At 40.7% G+C, this 15250-nt stretch overlaps 1 protein-coding gene across 2 annotated transcripts in view; it reads right to left on the minus strand.

The window, feature by feature from the left end:
• LOC130913601 (leucine-zipper-like transcriptional regulator 1) overlaps positions 1 to 15250 on the minus strand; it is a 50558-nt gene that overhangs the window by 34773 nt on the left and 535 nt on the right. For both annotated transcript variants that reach the window (XM_057832330.1, XM_057832329.1), the window contains exons 2-4: positions 15162 to 15224; positions 15038 to 15094; positions 2664 to 2743 (exon numbers count right to left, since the gene is read on the minus strand). In XM_057832330.1, the coding sequence (XP_057688313.1) occupies positions 2664 to 2743; positions 15038 to 15094; positions 15162 to 15224 (200 nt within the window). The remainder of the gene's footprint in view (positions 1 to 2663; positions 2744 to 15037; positions 15095 to 15161; positions 15225 to 15250) is intronic.

Consider the following 15250-nt stretch of genomic DNA (forward strand, 5'->3'; position numbering starts at 1 on the left):
GATGCAATTCAATTCAATTCAATTTTATTTGTATAGCCCTGGATCACAACAACGTTGTCTCAAAGGGCTTTGTTGGCTGTTTTCAACAATATACATCGAAAATAAAGACATTGATTGACTGAAAATGGTTCAAGATTAGATGAAATGTCTTGTTTTCTCATGTATATTTATAATTGCTCTTCACCTAAAAATATATTTGTTTTATCCGATTACTTGATTAATCGATAGAATTTTCTGTCGATTACTCGATTAATAAAATATTCGATAGCTGCAGCCCTATTAAATACAATCATTTTGTGAATCATACTTTGAGACGATTCGACGATATACAACAATTTGGAAAAGCGCAGATGACGAGAAATTAGTCTTTTAACTCCTTTGCTCCCCAAAAAAATGTATAAATACGTTCTATTTTTAATTGTTTCAGTGTCCCTAAGACGTATTTATACGTCCTTTATGTTTTTTTTTCTCACAAGAGACATCTCTAGGTTCTGATGCAACTTAGCTCCAAAGCACAATGCTGAAAATCCATTTTAAAGCAATAAAACTGGCCACAGGAGGGCAGTAGGGCACTTAGGAAGACCCGCAACCCGATCCAACGGAACGAACGGCCGGGGAAAACGACCAAGTGCGATGACCAGGAGGACATCCAGGATGCAAGGCGGCGGACGACCGAGCAGAACTACCGGGAGGACATCCAGGATGCAAGGCGGCGGACGACCGAGCAGAACAACCAGGACCACCAGTGCAGCGGACGATGCCGTTGAGTCCATGCTGCTCTCCGAGCAGAGCCCGCGGCGCCGTGCTCCACCGATCGCGTCCCCCGCTACTCAGCCGGAAACGACAAACCAGTTCCCCACCAGGAACACAAAATGTCCCACACAAGTTCCCCTGGCGAACTCCACCACAAGGCAGTGGTCACCACAAAAGAAAGACTCAAAAAATCCATCTTGATGAGTCAGGCGGTGATAAGGGAAAAGTTTACCCGGCTGTCGCGGCCACAACAGCATCATCTCTCAGTTCAATAGTTTAGTTATGTGTAAATAAATTGTTACTTTGCTATCAAATGCTCTGTTTGTCTTGTTGTTTATGTTATTTTGGAGAAGGAAAACATTATTCAGATGTTTGGAATGTAACAAAAATAAAAATAGCTGTGTCAAAGTTCAGTTTGAAATGTATGCTTTTACAAAAAGCTCAATTTCTCTTGTTTTTCATCAAAAATTGGAAAATTGCTCAAACTCACCTATTTTAATAATGCTGATTTCTAAAGAATGGAAAAAGATATGAACTTTTTTTCCTGCTGAAAGAACTGAGTCTAATCTTTCTTTTGGTGGGTTCCATGTTTATATAGCAATAGAACAGAATGTTCTGTGGGCCTTGCAAAATCAGTCAAAATCCAGTAAAACAGACGGGAGCGAAGGGGATTGCTCCGTAGAAAATGGCTGGGAGTGAATGAGTTAATCTGCCGTTTAGCCACGCCTACCATTATAGGGCTCTAGCGTCCCCAACCGGAGGATGATGTTGGCATGGTCATACTTTCATCTGATTTAGAGTTCAGCCCATTAAGGGGGAATTATTCAGAGCGAGGAAAATGCGACGAAGAGAGCCGCAAAATGTCATTGTTTCAGTCTCTGTACTCCAATATTTTTACAGGATATTCTTTTCATCTAAGTATTTTTCCCTAATTGCTAAATAAATGGTACGGTCGTGACAAACAACAGTCTTCTGCTAAGTGGAATATGAAATATCAAAAATGCATTTATTCAGTACGACATGGCAAAATTAATCCATAATGGTCAAAACTGTCCACTTCACCTTTATTGTCGCACCTTCCGAATGATATTTTATGCCACTGGTATTTGTCCGGCTTTTGTCATTTCCCTCCCATGGCTTCGGAGAGCGTAAACACACCAGGAGGCGTGACTGCTAGCCGACATGCTAACCCGAACAGAGTAATGTTTCAAAGTCTATTCTCTGCTTTCAAAGTGAAAAATCACTCAAAATTACCCGGGTTCATATCACACGGCAGCGGGGTTGTCGATTGTCTTCGCCGATCAGCAACTCGCCCGGCAGCGGGCAAATTACAGCTCGTTCCCTGCTGCAGGAGGAGAGCATGTTTGCCGGGAAGCAGTTGGAGAATTGCCGCTATACAAACTGGCCGACGTCGGAGGAGCGCGTAGCTGCCACATGGTCAACACGAATATGGCGTAAATTAATGCTTAACTGGACGGCGAAGAACATTGAAAGAGCAGCGTGCAGTTGTTGTGCAGCTAACATGGCAGAATGTGTCTGATGAGAACTTTTCTACATGTCTGTCCATGATCAAAGGTAAGTAAATAGTCCTTTATTTAAAGAAAGTTTGTCGTGTTAGCTTTTCCAGCGATTACAAAGTTAACTTTTAAGTGATGTGTGTTATCAAGCGTGATGACATTTTTAGTTAGGAGATAAGAAATTTGAAAAAAAGTCTTAAGTTTTTTTAGTGAAACCAAATATTCTAAGAATATATACAAATAAAGGTTCAATATTAGGTGAAATGTCTTGTTTTCTCATGTATATTTATAATAGCGCTTAAAAAATATATAGGTTTTATCCGATAACTCCGTTAGTATAATATTCGATAGCTGCAGCCCTTCATTGTACATTAAGTTGAGGAAGAATCTTACCAAAAACAAACATGCTGCTGCCATAGACCACAGCTGAATGGTGGTATCGGGGAGCAGGTGGGGTTCCTGTGGTGAAGGCCCTGAGGAATATACTGCGGTCAGAAAGTGCATTTAATGATTTCCTAATACAGTGGTACCTTTACATACGAATTTAATTTGTTCCAGGACCTAGTTTGTAAGTCGACGAATTTAATTTGTTCCAGGACCTAGTTTGTAAGTCGAAATGGTCGAATGTTGAGCGGGATTTTCCCATAAGAATATATTATAATTCAATTAATTCGTTCCACAGCCCAAAAACCTACGCTAAATCTTAGGAATTACCGTAATTTTTTGGACTATAAGCCGCCACCCACCAAATTTGACACGAAAATGGCATTTGTTCATAGATAGTCTGCACTGGACTATAAGACGCAACTGTCCTCACTGTATTATGGGATATTTACACCCAAAGATATTAACCGTTAATATACTTTATTTGACAGCGGCATCATAAGACTTTCTAAGACCTATGACCGATTTCATTGCTGCAAGAAGCTTCATTTGGCAAACACTGCTCCCTTAGGGGAGACAGTCAACCTCTGCTGCCACCTGCTTTCGACACTGTTGTCATCCAACATGCCTCCTAGTAGCCATTGCAGAGGCACAGATAACAATCAAAATTCATGTTCAGTCAGTGCTCATTTTTTGACCACTAACCCAGCAGCCATCTAAAACTGGATCACAATGATTTTTGGAAAGAATACGAGGCTGCTGCTAGCGCGAATGCTAAAGCTACTGTAAACACAAATAAACTATAAAGGAAGCTACGGGGCTTGTGACGATACAGAGACGCTGCGGTCCTCCCGGAGTCGGTTGTTTGGGAATGCAGCCCAAAGCGGGTGGTAAACTCCCATCTATGGCTAAAGATCTCACCAGACCGATAGTCGACAAGTAGCTGTCTTCCGACTGAGCCCGCCGATCCAGCAGGCCGCCACCTCGCCCTAGGCAGGCAGAGCAGAGCCATGCACCGAATACGCCGCAGCGAGGATGAAATTCCCGAAATGACCCGATAGCCAAACCCCTGGATGAAAAAATCAATGCAGTTTATACGACCACGATTCTTCGTGAAAGACATGCCGATCACATCAGTTTTACCACGGACATTTACACAAGTGATGTCAAGAAAGCATGTTTATCATGACGGCACAGTGGTTAGTTGATAATTTTAACATGCACCAAACCACACAAAGAAGTCATCCAGTCAGTAATGCATTCAGTACGCTTTAAATTTATGACGTCTTAATCAGATCATTCTTCTTAAATCTAGTCAAATAATTTTCCCCATCTTGTTTGAGTGTTGAAGACTAGTTAACAGATGAATGCGCCAGATTATTCCACTTACTTGAACTAAATATTGCCATTTGTTCTTATTAAGCCCAAACATCTATAAAAATGTCATTTTTCAACTAAATCAAGAAAAAATTGCTTTCAAATAATGTTTTGAACCATACATATTCTTGAATAAAGAACATTTCTGACAAGTTTTTTTTTTTTTAGGATTATGTATAATAAATTATTGCTTAAAATAAGGCTGTTAAGCTCATTTTCAGCTGGCTATTTTTCTTCAAGAAATCTGAGTGAAATATACTTGAAATGCTGGCAGTTAATTTCTCTTATTTCCAATAGATTTACACTGAAAAAAAGAGAATTTAACTAGTTTTAAGGAGTTGTTTTTGCTGTGTAGTAATGTTGTACGTTAGGAATGGCTTACTTTTAAAGCCATTTTTGTGCAACTTATGTATTAACTCTGTAAGTAATTGTTGCCAAAAGTTTACCATTACACAATGTCAGACAATCCGTCTTTATTTAGATGTTGGAATTTACTACTTGTTCACATTTGATGTTGGGAAAAAAGAGCAATATTTTTGCACAGTAATATTTTCTCTTGTGTATACTTTAAAATTTTACATAAATCTTTTAATAAAATTATCGGCTTAACATTATCGGTTATCGGTTGGAACGAGGAGGAAATTATCGGTTATCTGTATCAGCTGAAAAATGCATTATCGTGCATCACTACATAATTATGACGATCTTATGACACCGCAGTCAAATAAAGTGTTAACTAGGGTTGTTCCGATCATGTTTTTTTGCTCCCGATCCGATCCCGATCGTTTAGTTTGAGTATCTGCCGATCCCGATATTTCGCGATCCGATTGCTTTTTTTTTTGCTCCCGATTCAATTCCAATCATTCATTCATTCATTCATTTTCCATGCCGCTTTTCCTCACGAGGGTCGCGGAGGTGCTGGAGCCTATCCCAGCAAACTACGGGCAGTAGGCAGGGGACACCCTGAACTGGTTGCCAGCCAATCGCAGGGCACAAGGAGACATACAACCATTCACGCACACACTCATACCTACGGACAATTTGGAGTGTTCAATCAGCCTACCATGCATGTTTTTGGGATGTGGGAGGAAACCGGAGTTCCCGGAGGAAACCCACGCAGGCACGGGGAGAACATGCAAACTCCACACAGGAAGGCGGAAGCCCGGGATTGAACCCTTGATCTCAGAACTGTGAGGCAGACGTGCTAACCACTCAGCCACTGTGCCGCCATCAATTCCAATCATTCCCGATAATTTTTCCCGATCATATACATGTTGGCAATGCATTAAGAAAAAAAATGAATAAAACTCGGACGAATATATACATTCAACATACAGTACATAAGTACTGTATTTGTTTATTATGAAAATAAATCCTCAAGATGGCATTTACATTATTAACATTCTTTCTGTGAGAGGGATTCAGGATGGAAAGACTTGTAATTCTAAAAGGATAAATTTAACTTTGTATATTGTGACTAAATATTGCCATCTGGTGTATTTGTTGAGCTTTCAGTAAATGATACTGTAGCCATTTAACTGTTCTGCCCAAATGCATGATGGGAAGTGCTTCCATGACTGTGCGTAGTGGCACCAATTGATATATCTTCTCTGCGTTGGGAAATAACATAGAGTGTTAAGAAAAAGATAGCTACTACCTTTCTCCCCCACATTGCTTCCCACGATATTTCTAATTGTTGAGAGAGGGATTGTAAGGCTTTAACCAATTAAAAAAAAAGCTCCATAGGCTGCCAAAATTCTCTCTACTCATTTTACACTGCGTTTTAGCTCTATATATAGGTAAAACGGCGCCATTATAGATTGAATGCGAGAGTGGGTCGTGCAATCTAGTCTTCAGTCAATAGGGATATCTGAAACTGCACTCCTCTGGTTCACCCCCTATCTCTCCGATCGTCACCACTTCGTCTCCATCAATAACCATAAATCCCACACCTCTCCAGTCACCCATGGTGTCCCCGAAGGTTCGGTCCTCGGCCCCCTCCTCTTCATAATCCATATGCTTCCCCTCGGTCAAATCATTCGCCACCATGGACTAAATTTCCACTGTTATGCAGACGACACTCAACTGTACATTTCAGCTAAATCCATCACCCCTGTCATTCTCTCTAAAATCTCAAACTGCCTGTCCGACATAAAAACCTGGATGAACAATAACTTTCTCAAACTCAACAGTAACAAAACAAAACTTCTCATCACCGGACCCAAAGCTCTCCTCCCCTCTGTACACAACCTCTCTCTCCTCATTGATGGTCACCCTGTCACCCCCTCCACCTCCGTACGCAATCTTGGCATCATAATGGACTCAACACTGTCATACCAATCACACATCAGCCACCTCACTATAAATCTCCTTCTTTCATCTCTGCAACATCGCCCGCATCCGTCCCTCCCTCTCCCAAGCCACAGCTGAAATACTCATTCACGCCTTCATCACATCCAGACTCGACTAATGCAATAGCCTCCTCTATGGTTTTCCATCTTCTCATCTCCAAAAGCTGCAATACGTCCAGAATTCTGCTGCCCGCCTCCTCACCCACACCCGCTCCAGAGAGCACATCACCCCCATCCTCCAAAAGCTTCACTGGCTTCCAATCTCATACCGGATTCAGTACAAACTCCTCCTAATCACCTACAAGTCCCTCCATAACCTGGCCCCTTCCTACCTCACTGACCTTCTCCAACAGCACTGTCCTTCCCGCCGCCTACATTCTGCTGACTCCAATCTCCTCACACCCATCACTCGCACTAAGCTCCGAACCTTGGGGGACCGAGCCTTTGCCGCTGCAGCTCTCTGGAACTCACTCCCAAAACCCATCAGGAACTCTGACTCATCACAAAACTTCAAATCACTCCTAAAAACCCACCTGTTCAAACTAGCTTTTCCCACCTCTTAATTCTGTCTATGTGTCAGTGACGTGCGGTCAGGGGAGGCAGGTGAGGCAGAGCCTCACCTGTCATCATGACAAAAAAATAATTATAGCATCAAATTTATATTAATATTCGTCCATTGCTCTTTATGTATGACTCATTTCAAACATTTTTTACAGTCAAAATCGCTGAATTTGCCCATTTCCTGTTCAAATAACGAAATGAAACGAGAGGTGCGGCAGCAACAAGTGAAGCCTCACCTCTGATTGCGCAATCCATAACAAACTGGGTTGATACATGGAATTGGAGCGTGCTGGTTGCCGTACATCTGCATGTCGCCATTATAATGTTTCCAGATGCGTTTATTTGACCTGATTTTCCACAGTCTGGCTAATGTCTTTAACCCTTAAAGTTTAATTTTTGTTAGCGACATATTTAGTTTTGCTGATGGGAAATAAAACCGCAGTGAAAAGGCGCAGGTTGCGGCAGATAGTACTCTGCCGCACTGAAAGGGTGCGTACGTGAAACTGGACTTTCCGTCAAAAGTGGACGCGATTAACAACACCGGAGCTAAAAGGTTTGCTTCAAACGACGGGACAGAAGATAACTCGCGCTTTTCAAATGGACTGGTACACCCGAAAAGACTGGCTATGTGGCTGTCCTTCAAAAAAATCGGCTTTGCTGCTTTCCCTGCCTTTTTTTCTCAACTTGTGCCAATGTCTGGACTAACACGAGATATTGTGACATTAGAAAAACTACCACGAAGCCTCAGCAAACACGAGAGCTTGACCACTCACATTCAAAGCCTGATTGCTTTAAAAACTTTTGGAAGTTCAAGGATCGATTTGGCTTTGACGAACAGCGGAAGCTCAACTGTAGCATCCAGAATGCTAAGGTAAAGAGTTTGAAATACCTCATTAATGCAACCTGCATCCTAGCTAAACAGGAGTTAACATTTCGTGGTAACGATGAGCGTGTAAGCTCTTCTAAACGTGGCATATATGTAGAACGATTACATGGTTTTTCTGAGAAAGATGAAAGGTTAGCTAGACATTTGGACACATCCACTGTGTGTTCTGGCTTGTCAAATAGAACACAGCGATCTAATTGAAGCAATCCTCTCCATTGAGGCGGAGAGATTTTTTTTAAAGTAAAGGAAAATAAGGAGGACTTTTACAAAAAGGGCGTAGGTTTGCATAGGGACGGTAGGGACATAACACTACCAACTTTTCAGGATGCTAAAATTGTCCCCACCAACGTTTAAGCAACCTTACCTTTTTTGCATGATATAATGTTCAGTTATATAGAGAATTTATATCTTTCAATAGTTCCATATGTTGTAAGGATAGAATTGACCCTACCATTATTAAGTGAATTATTTTCATTATGTTTATGCTAATAAAAAACAGACATTTATTCAGGAAGTTTTCAAAATGTTTCTTTAGTATTTTTTGAAAACAAAGGTTTGAATCAAACAGTGTATTATCTGAACCAATGCACATAAAAGTTATTATCAGTAGATAAGGATTTATTTTGCATTGATCATTTTGCCTATTAATTAACTAGGTTCATATACATGAGAAATGTGGCCCTTTGCCCCCTTCATCCAATCTGTTTGGTCTTATTAATGTCCCGTCTCCAGCAAAAAGTGTACCTACATGCAGGTTATGCTGTTATATGGTCCCTACGAATGTTGAGACCAAACCTATGTTCTTCCAAAGTAACGACGGTTTTTGTGGTGAAGGACAGGCGCAAGACCACAAACAGTTTTCATTTCAATCTTATTAAAAAAAAAAAAAAAAAAAAAAAAAAGAGCTTAGACTAAGAAAAATACAATAGAATATTTAAAAACTAAATTTTGGCCTTAAATAAAATATTCTTTGTTTTTCTTTTCACACTTTTTGTTTAGCAATCTGTAATAAATTGATTAAAGTATCAGAATTACAAGTTTTAAAAACAACTGAATATTTCACTAAAGGTCAGAATTGAATTCTTTGGTTTTGTACACCACACTTTACTCTCATTTATGTTGCATGAATTATCGCAAATGCATGTTATTTTCTTACTTTTACATATCGATAATATGTACCGTGTGTGCGTGTTTTGTGAAGAATGCTGATGAGATATGAAATAACCAGTAGCCAATTGAATAAGCTACCCTTTTTGGTTTATATATTTGGAAATCTGACACTAAAGGAGTCAGTGCCTCACCAACTATAAACCTCACCGCACGTCACTGCTATGTGTTATGTTATGTAAAGCGTCTTTGAGTGTCCAAAAAAGCGCTATACAAGTTTGATGTATTATTATTATTATTATTATTATTGAGTGAACTCTCGTAGCTGGAGGGAAACATTAATGACAGCGTTTATACTTAAATGACAGATGATAATCACGTAAATGTGAATTTATGTTGGAGGTTGCCTGCACGTCGGCTGTCCTTCCTCCTCTAAGCCGTGGCCGTCTGTTTCTTCTCGGTACCCAAAGTACCCCTATACTAACAACTTTGTCTATTTTTGACGGGGGGGAAGCTCAGGTGTAGTCTCACTGACAGACACAGGACAGAGCAACAACTGGAAGGGAATGGATGAGCACTGCCGCTACAAGCCACGGATTTCTCGCTACATTTTTGGGAACTCAAAAATAGCTCATAACAAAAGTACGGTGTGACCGATAATTTTAGTGGCTTTGAAACAGTGAAGTTTTCATATCACGGTAAACCTTGAAATCGGTAACCGGCACATGCCTAGTTGAGACTGTAAGCATATTCCATCATTTGCATCTTAATTTCAATGGTAAGCGGTAGAGCAGGGCGGTAAAGCGAAAATTTACCGTTACCGAAATTCTTCATGATGACCGACGTCATTTTGACCATGTCGGTAAATTCGGTAATTTAATAAAACAAGAAAATATAGTCTTTTCATCCCGCTTTGACTCTGTGTTGTTTGGCTATGTTCATTCCCCTTTAAGAAAGCAGACAGTGTGCTTACGTATGGAGTCACGTGGTTTTCAGGAAGCCAAACAAATGGAAGCCCGGTAGGCTAACGCTAGCAGCTAACGCTACAAGTAAACGGGATGGAGTCGGGCTTAAGTTAGCTTCGCCAAACTTTCAACCGACATTAAGTAAACTCTTGGCGGGTTCCAGATGGGCTTTCACCCGCTGTCCTCCGTGGTTCTCACGATTTCAGGAGAGGATGCTTTCAGTGCTTTCTTCTGGTAGCCAAGCCACAGGCTAACGTTAGCGGCTAACAGCGGCTACAAATGAACATGATGGAGTCTGATAGCGGCTCTAACCTTGTTGAAACGGCTGAAATTAATGAGTGGACTGGGCACGGACTTCATGTAGCAATCATTATGTCGCGTTATTTGGTATCTCTGTGTGATTTCTCTGAAAGCTTTCATGATGGTAAAGCACTCAGCATAAAGTATAATCCAACAGTGAAGCCTATATATAATATGACAGTTTAATGGCCACAGCTATTTTTCTGTATGTGTTTGCTTTATTCTGCCATCATAAAATCTTAAATGTGTCATTGGCATCAGAGCAATACAGCTTTAATCTGGTTGTGTCTGTGTAGTGGTTGCATGTATTAAAAAATGTTCTGGGAAAAAAAAAACTGAAACCTTGACGTAAACACTTGTCAGGGATTCCCCTATATTCAACAGATTGTGGCGCACCGCCATACTAAAATAAAAGCCGCCACGCCTGGCAAATGAGATGTATTTTATTTATTTATTTTTTATATATACCGTATTGGCCCGAATATAAGACGACCCCGATTATAAGACGACCCCCTCTTTTTCAAGACTCAAGTTTGAAAAAAGACTTTTTGAACACCAAATTAATTTTTATACAGAAACGACCACGGAAAGCTTTTCTCTGACTGTGAGCATTTTTTAGGCGATCTTTTTGAGCTCTACATCTCCGTACGTTACACTCTGTGACACCATATTTCACAGCCGCTTTGCAGTTGTTTGAAGACACCGCCTCATTTATCACCATCAACTTGAAGTTTGCGTCATAACTTCTCCTCAGCTGCCGGTGTTCTGCCAAAATGTCCTACATCGGCGAAACGTCCTACATTAGTCGAATTTGACACCTAAATTACTACCGTGTGCTCTAAACTTGTTTTGTTTAGATGCATACAGGAATAACGTACTAAAGAAATGCCTGCAGAAAATACTTAAATGTAGTTATGTCAAATAAGGACGGTTTAAATACGCTACGTGACTAATGTGGTCAACTGCTTCAAAGCTAACACAAAAAAACACAATGGTTAAAAGTATGAGAGGGTAATACATGCAAAAAGTATCTTTGAGGCTGTGAAAAGGTTCTAAATAACTAAATAAAAACAAAAATAGTGAGTACTCGCCGCTTCCAACCGATGTGCGCATGCGTGTGAATGCATATGCAAGCGCCCTGAGCATTGTGTAGGACGTTTCGCCGCGTAGTAAGGAATGGCCAAACACCGGTTAACCTGGCCAATCTTCGACCCACTTTTCTCCAAATTGTCGCGAAGTTTCTCCATTTTCGGTTATCTCTTCTATTACCGGTATTTTCTTCTCTTTTCCTTCTTACCACTTTCTTCTTCGTGTCAGGGGTTCGCTTTGGCCGCCCGAGTCGCGTTCAGCATTCGATTCATTGATGACTGGCGCCATCAAGCGTCGTGAATGGGTATATGTCTAGGCCGCAGTTTTTTTTTTTTTTTTTTTTTTTTTTTTTTTTTTTTTTTTTTTTTAGGCCGCAGTTATAAGACGACCTCCTCTTTTTCAATCTTATTTCAGTGCAAAAAACATCGTCTTATATTCGGGCCAATACGGTATTTTTTAAGGCCGCTTCAAAATAGCGGCAGCCGAGTGGGAGGAGTTCAGCGGACACCTATTCATTGTGTATTGTAGCCTAATGTTCGTAACTATTCAGGCCCCGCAGTAAGCAGTGACCGCAGTTTTAAACTGCCGCAAGGGGAACGAGTAGGAAGAATGGGAGAACAAGCGAGATAGCGGTCGCATGTCGTAGCAGCCCGCTGTTATTTTTTTTATTGTTTTTCTTTATTATGGTTACCACAATAAAGTGGGTAAGCAAATGAAGACTTCTCTCCTTCTTCCCCGTATCCAAAGCATTACAATAGTTTGGATCGGACTTTTCGGCGAAAGTGAGCGGTGGACGGCGGTCTTGGGCGGAAAGCAAACTTTGACTGAACTTGCGCGGAGAGGCGATGCCCAAAATAAAGACTTGTTCTATTTTTAGAGCGTTGGTCACAGTAAAAGATTTATCAGTTCAAGCAGAGTAAAATGATACATATTCACGGTACAAGAACGTCGTTTCCGTGTCCATCGATTGGTAAGAAAAGGCTGTTTGTACGAGTGACGTGTGGGCGCTCCCGTCAGGGGGGACATTTCACGCGGAGTGGCTATTTCTCGGCACAACACCGGCGCGCCAACTTCAGACAAATACGGCTGACGAAACTGATAAATGCGCCCCCCCCCCCCCCCAATTTCGCGAGCTCTGGGACACTCGAAAAATGACTCTCATACCTCTCCTTGCTAAGTTAATGGTACCCCGATGTGCGTTTGTGTGGAAATTTAGTTCACGAACAACGGAGGAAAAAACTATTCACCTTCTCACCGAATCAAGTAAAACTCTTTACACGGCTATTAGAATTCCCCCAGTCCTGTGAATGGGTCAGTTGACAGAAGGAGTGTTATTGTTGTGGTAATGTAGTACTTATGAGGGTCAAATAAAAGGAAAAAGGAGGACTACAAGTTAACGGCGGTCTGCAACCCGCGGCTCTCGGGCCGCATGCGGCTCTTTAGCGCTACTTCGGAGGTTTTGTTTTGTTTTTTTAAATGGAAAAAGATGGAGGAGGGAAATATATTTTGTGTTTTAATAGGATTTCTAGGAGGACAAACATGACACAAATATTCTTTCAAATCATTAATATTGTAATGAAGTTAAACTTGTGGTGCCATCGTACAACAGAGTAGTCACGTGGTGCGTCATTCTCTATAGGATCCACTGCAGGGAAAATAAACATTTAATCATGAAGGCGAATTATGTATTTCTAGCCAACTTAGTCATTTCTATAGTAGGGTAATATAGCTAGTATCGATAATTATAAGGCTTGTACAAGGCTTTTAATTTTTTGCGGCTCCAGACATACTATAGAAGGTTTTTTTTTTTTTTTTTTTTTTTTGGGGGGGGGGGGGGGGGTCAAATATGGCTCGTTCAACAGTTTGGGTTGCCAACCCTGAGTCACTACGAGATGTAAGTCGTACTATTGCTACGAGAAAAAAAGTCGCATTATTACATAGGGCAGTACTTCTCAAATGGTGTGTCGCGCCCCCCCGGGGGGGCGCAGAGCGATGCCAGGGGTGGCGCGAGTGACCTCGGGGAACATGCTTTTTTTTTTTTTTTTTTGCCGTACTAGAATAGTGTACTTGCACATCAACTCCGTGGGTGGCAGTGGCGCTCTAATTTTCAAAGTGCGTGCAGTATTTTCAAAGTAAGCAAGAGCACATGGAAGAGACTCATGCAGAGCTGGACTCACGCAGCGACCCACTGTCTTCTCCGGTTCTCACGTGTCCGGCCGAGAAGTGCCGTTTTCGGCCTGGGATCGTCACGACCACCGCCCTCACCTACGGTTCTCCCTCGGCCACCAAGAATGCGCTTTTTTCGGGCCGTTTGCCTTTTGGCTTTGACTTTTAATATAGTGGGAAATGAGGAAAGACCACTGTTCACTGAGTCTAAAAATGATTATAGCGGCTTCTATTCAGTTTTGTTTTTTCAGTCAAATTTTTGGGCATGTTGTCCTGAAGAGTAAATGTTTGTAATCAATTTGAATTTGTTATTTTTTACTGATTTTATTACTTTTTATTTTTCAGTATCAAATGGTCAAAAATGTACGTTGAGTGTATTTTTACAGTTTGGATGTGACTTTTTTTTTTTTTTACATCAGGCAAATTGATGCACGTTAAGTCTTTTCTGTTACAAGCAAAACAATGTTAATAAAGGTATACTTTATTATAAGTTGATCTATGTTACATTTTTTCTTTAATAGAAAAAAAAGGACACAATGTTAGGCTGAGGCGTACTTATAGTAGTAATATTATAGACAAATGATACTATTTACAGTGGCGGCAGAGAGTTTACGTCTTCCTTGGGGGGGCGTAACAGAAAATAATTGAGAAGCACTGACATAGGGTAACGTAGCCGTAATCAGCTACGCATTTTACATACATGTACCGTAGCTGACAGCAACAACATTAGCCTAGCTAATGAAATATTTCAAATATATCTTTGCTATGGTTCTTCTTGGGGGGGAAAAAATAATGGAAAAAAAAAAAAAATTCGCCGTGTCACGACATGGTGAGGCTGTCCGACTCCGATGCAGCCTACCACCACAGCTTCAAAAAATCCTAGGGGAAACACTGCTTGTGTTGAAAAATTATGTCACAGCAGCCATTACAAATAAGTTGTCTGAAGTGTACTGTTAAAGCTGCAAGTCATTTGTGTTAGAATGACATGTTTGCACAGTCGTCATATTGATTTTTATAATGTTGTACATTTTTCAAGTCATACAAGCTGTTATAAATGTTCACACTATAATTCTTATTGTTTACAAGATTTTTTTTTAATACTTAATGTTTAGACTGCATGTGCAATTGTTAAATTGAAAGCTGGGAAATAAATTTAACGAGAAAGTTCATTTGTATTCCATGCATTGATTCAAATTTTCAAATTATATAACAGTCCGCTTGGGCGAATTTAGTGTCATTTATCGTTATCGAGGTAAATCTGCTCAATTTATCGTGATACGTACTTAAGGCCATATCGCCCAGCCCTAGTAAGCGAAAACTTTTTCCTTTTTTTCACCACCTGCACTAACTTTCTTGGGACCCATGTTGATATCTCTAACAAGAAAATCCGCGATGCGTCCGTCTTGCAGGAAAACAATGAAATTGCGACGCTGTCATAAATTGTCATATTTCGAGCATGTCACCATATGTTGAGACAAATGACAAGTGAAATTTTACGCCAGATGTCGAAAGGATCGTATGTCAATGCGGTCGTATGTCGAGGTACCACTGTTTATGTCCTAACTCATGACCATTTCTTACCTACACCAAGAGCAGTCCTTCACATCAAAACGGAGCAAGTCATTCAACATGTTCTTGCTGGTGGTGAGACACAATTTTAACATCATTTCAGTAGCAAAAATACCACTGACAAAATTTTACTCACCCATTGTCTCCCCCAAACACGTAGATAGCATCTCTATATGCCACGACAGTGTGTTTGCTGCGCCTGTATAGAAGTATAGAACACGTAAG

This window comes from Corythoichthys intestinalis, chromosome 3, assembly GCF_030265065.1.
Source record: "Corythoichthys intestinalis isolate RoL2023-P3 chromosome 3, ASM3026506v1, whole genome shotgun sequence".
Taxonomy (NCBI): domain Eukaryota; kingdom Metazoa; phylum Chordata; class Actinopteri; order Syngnathiformes; family Syngnathidae; genus Corythoichthys; species Corythoichthys intestinalis.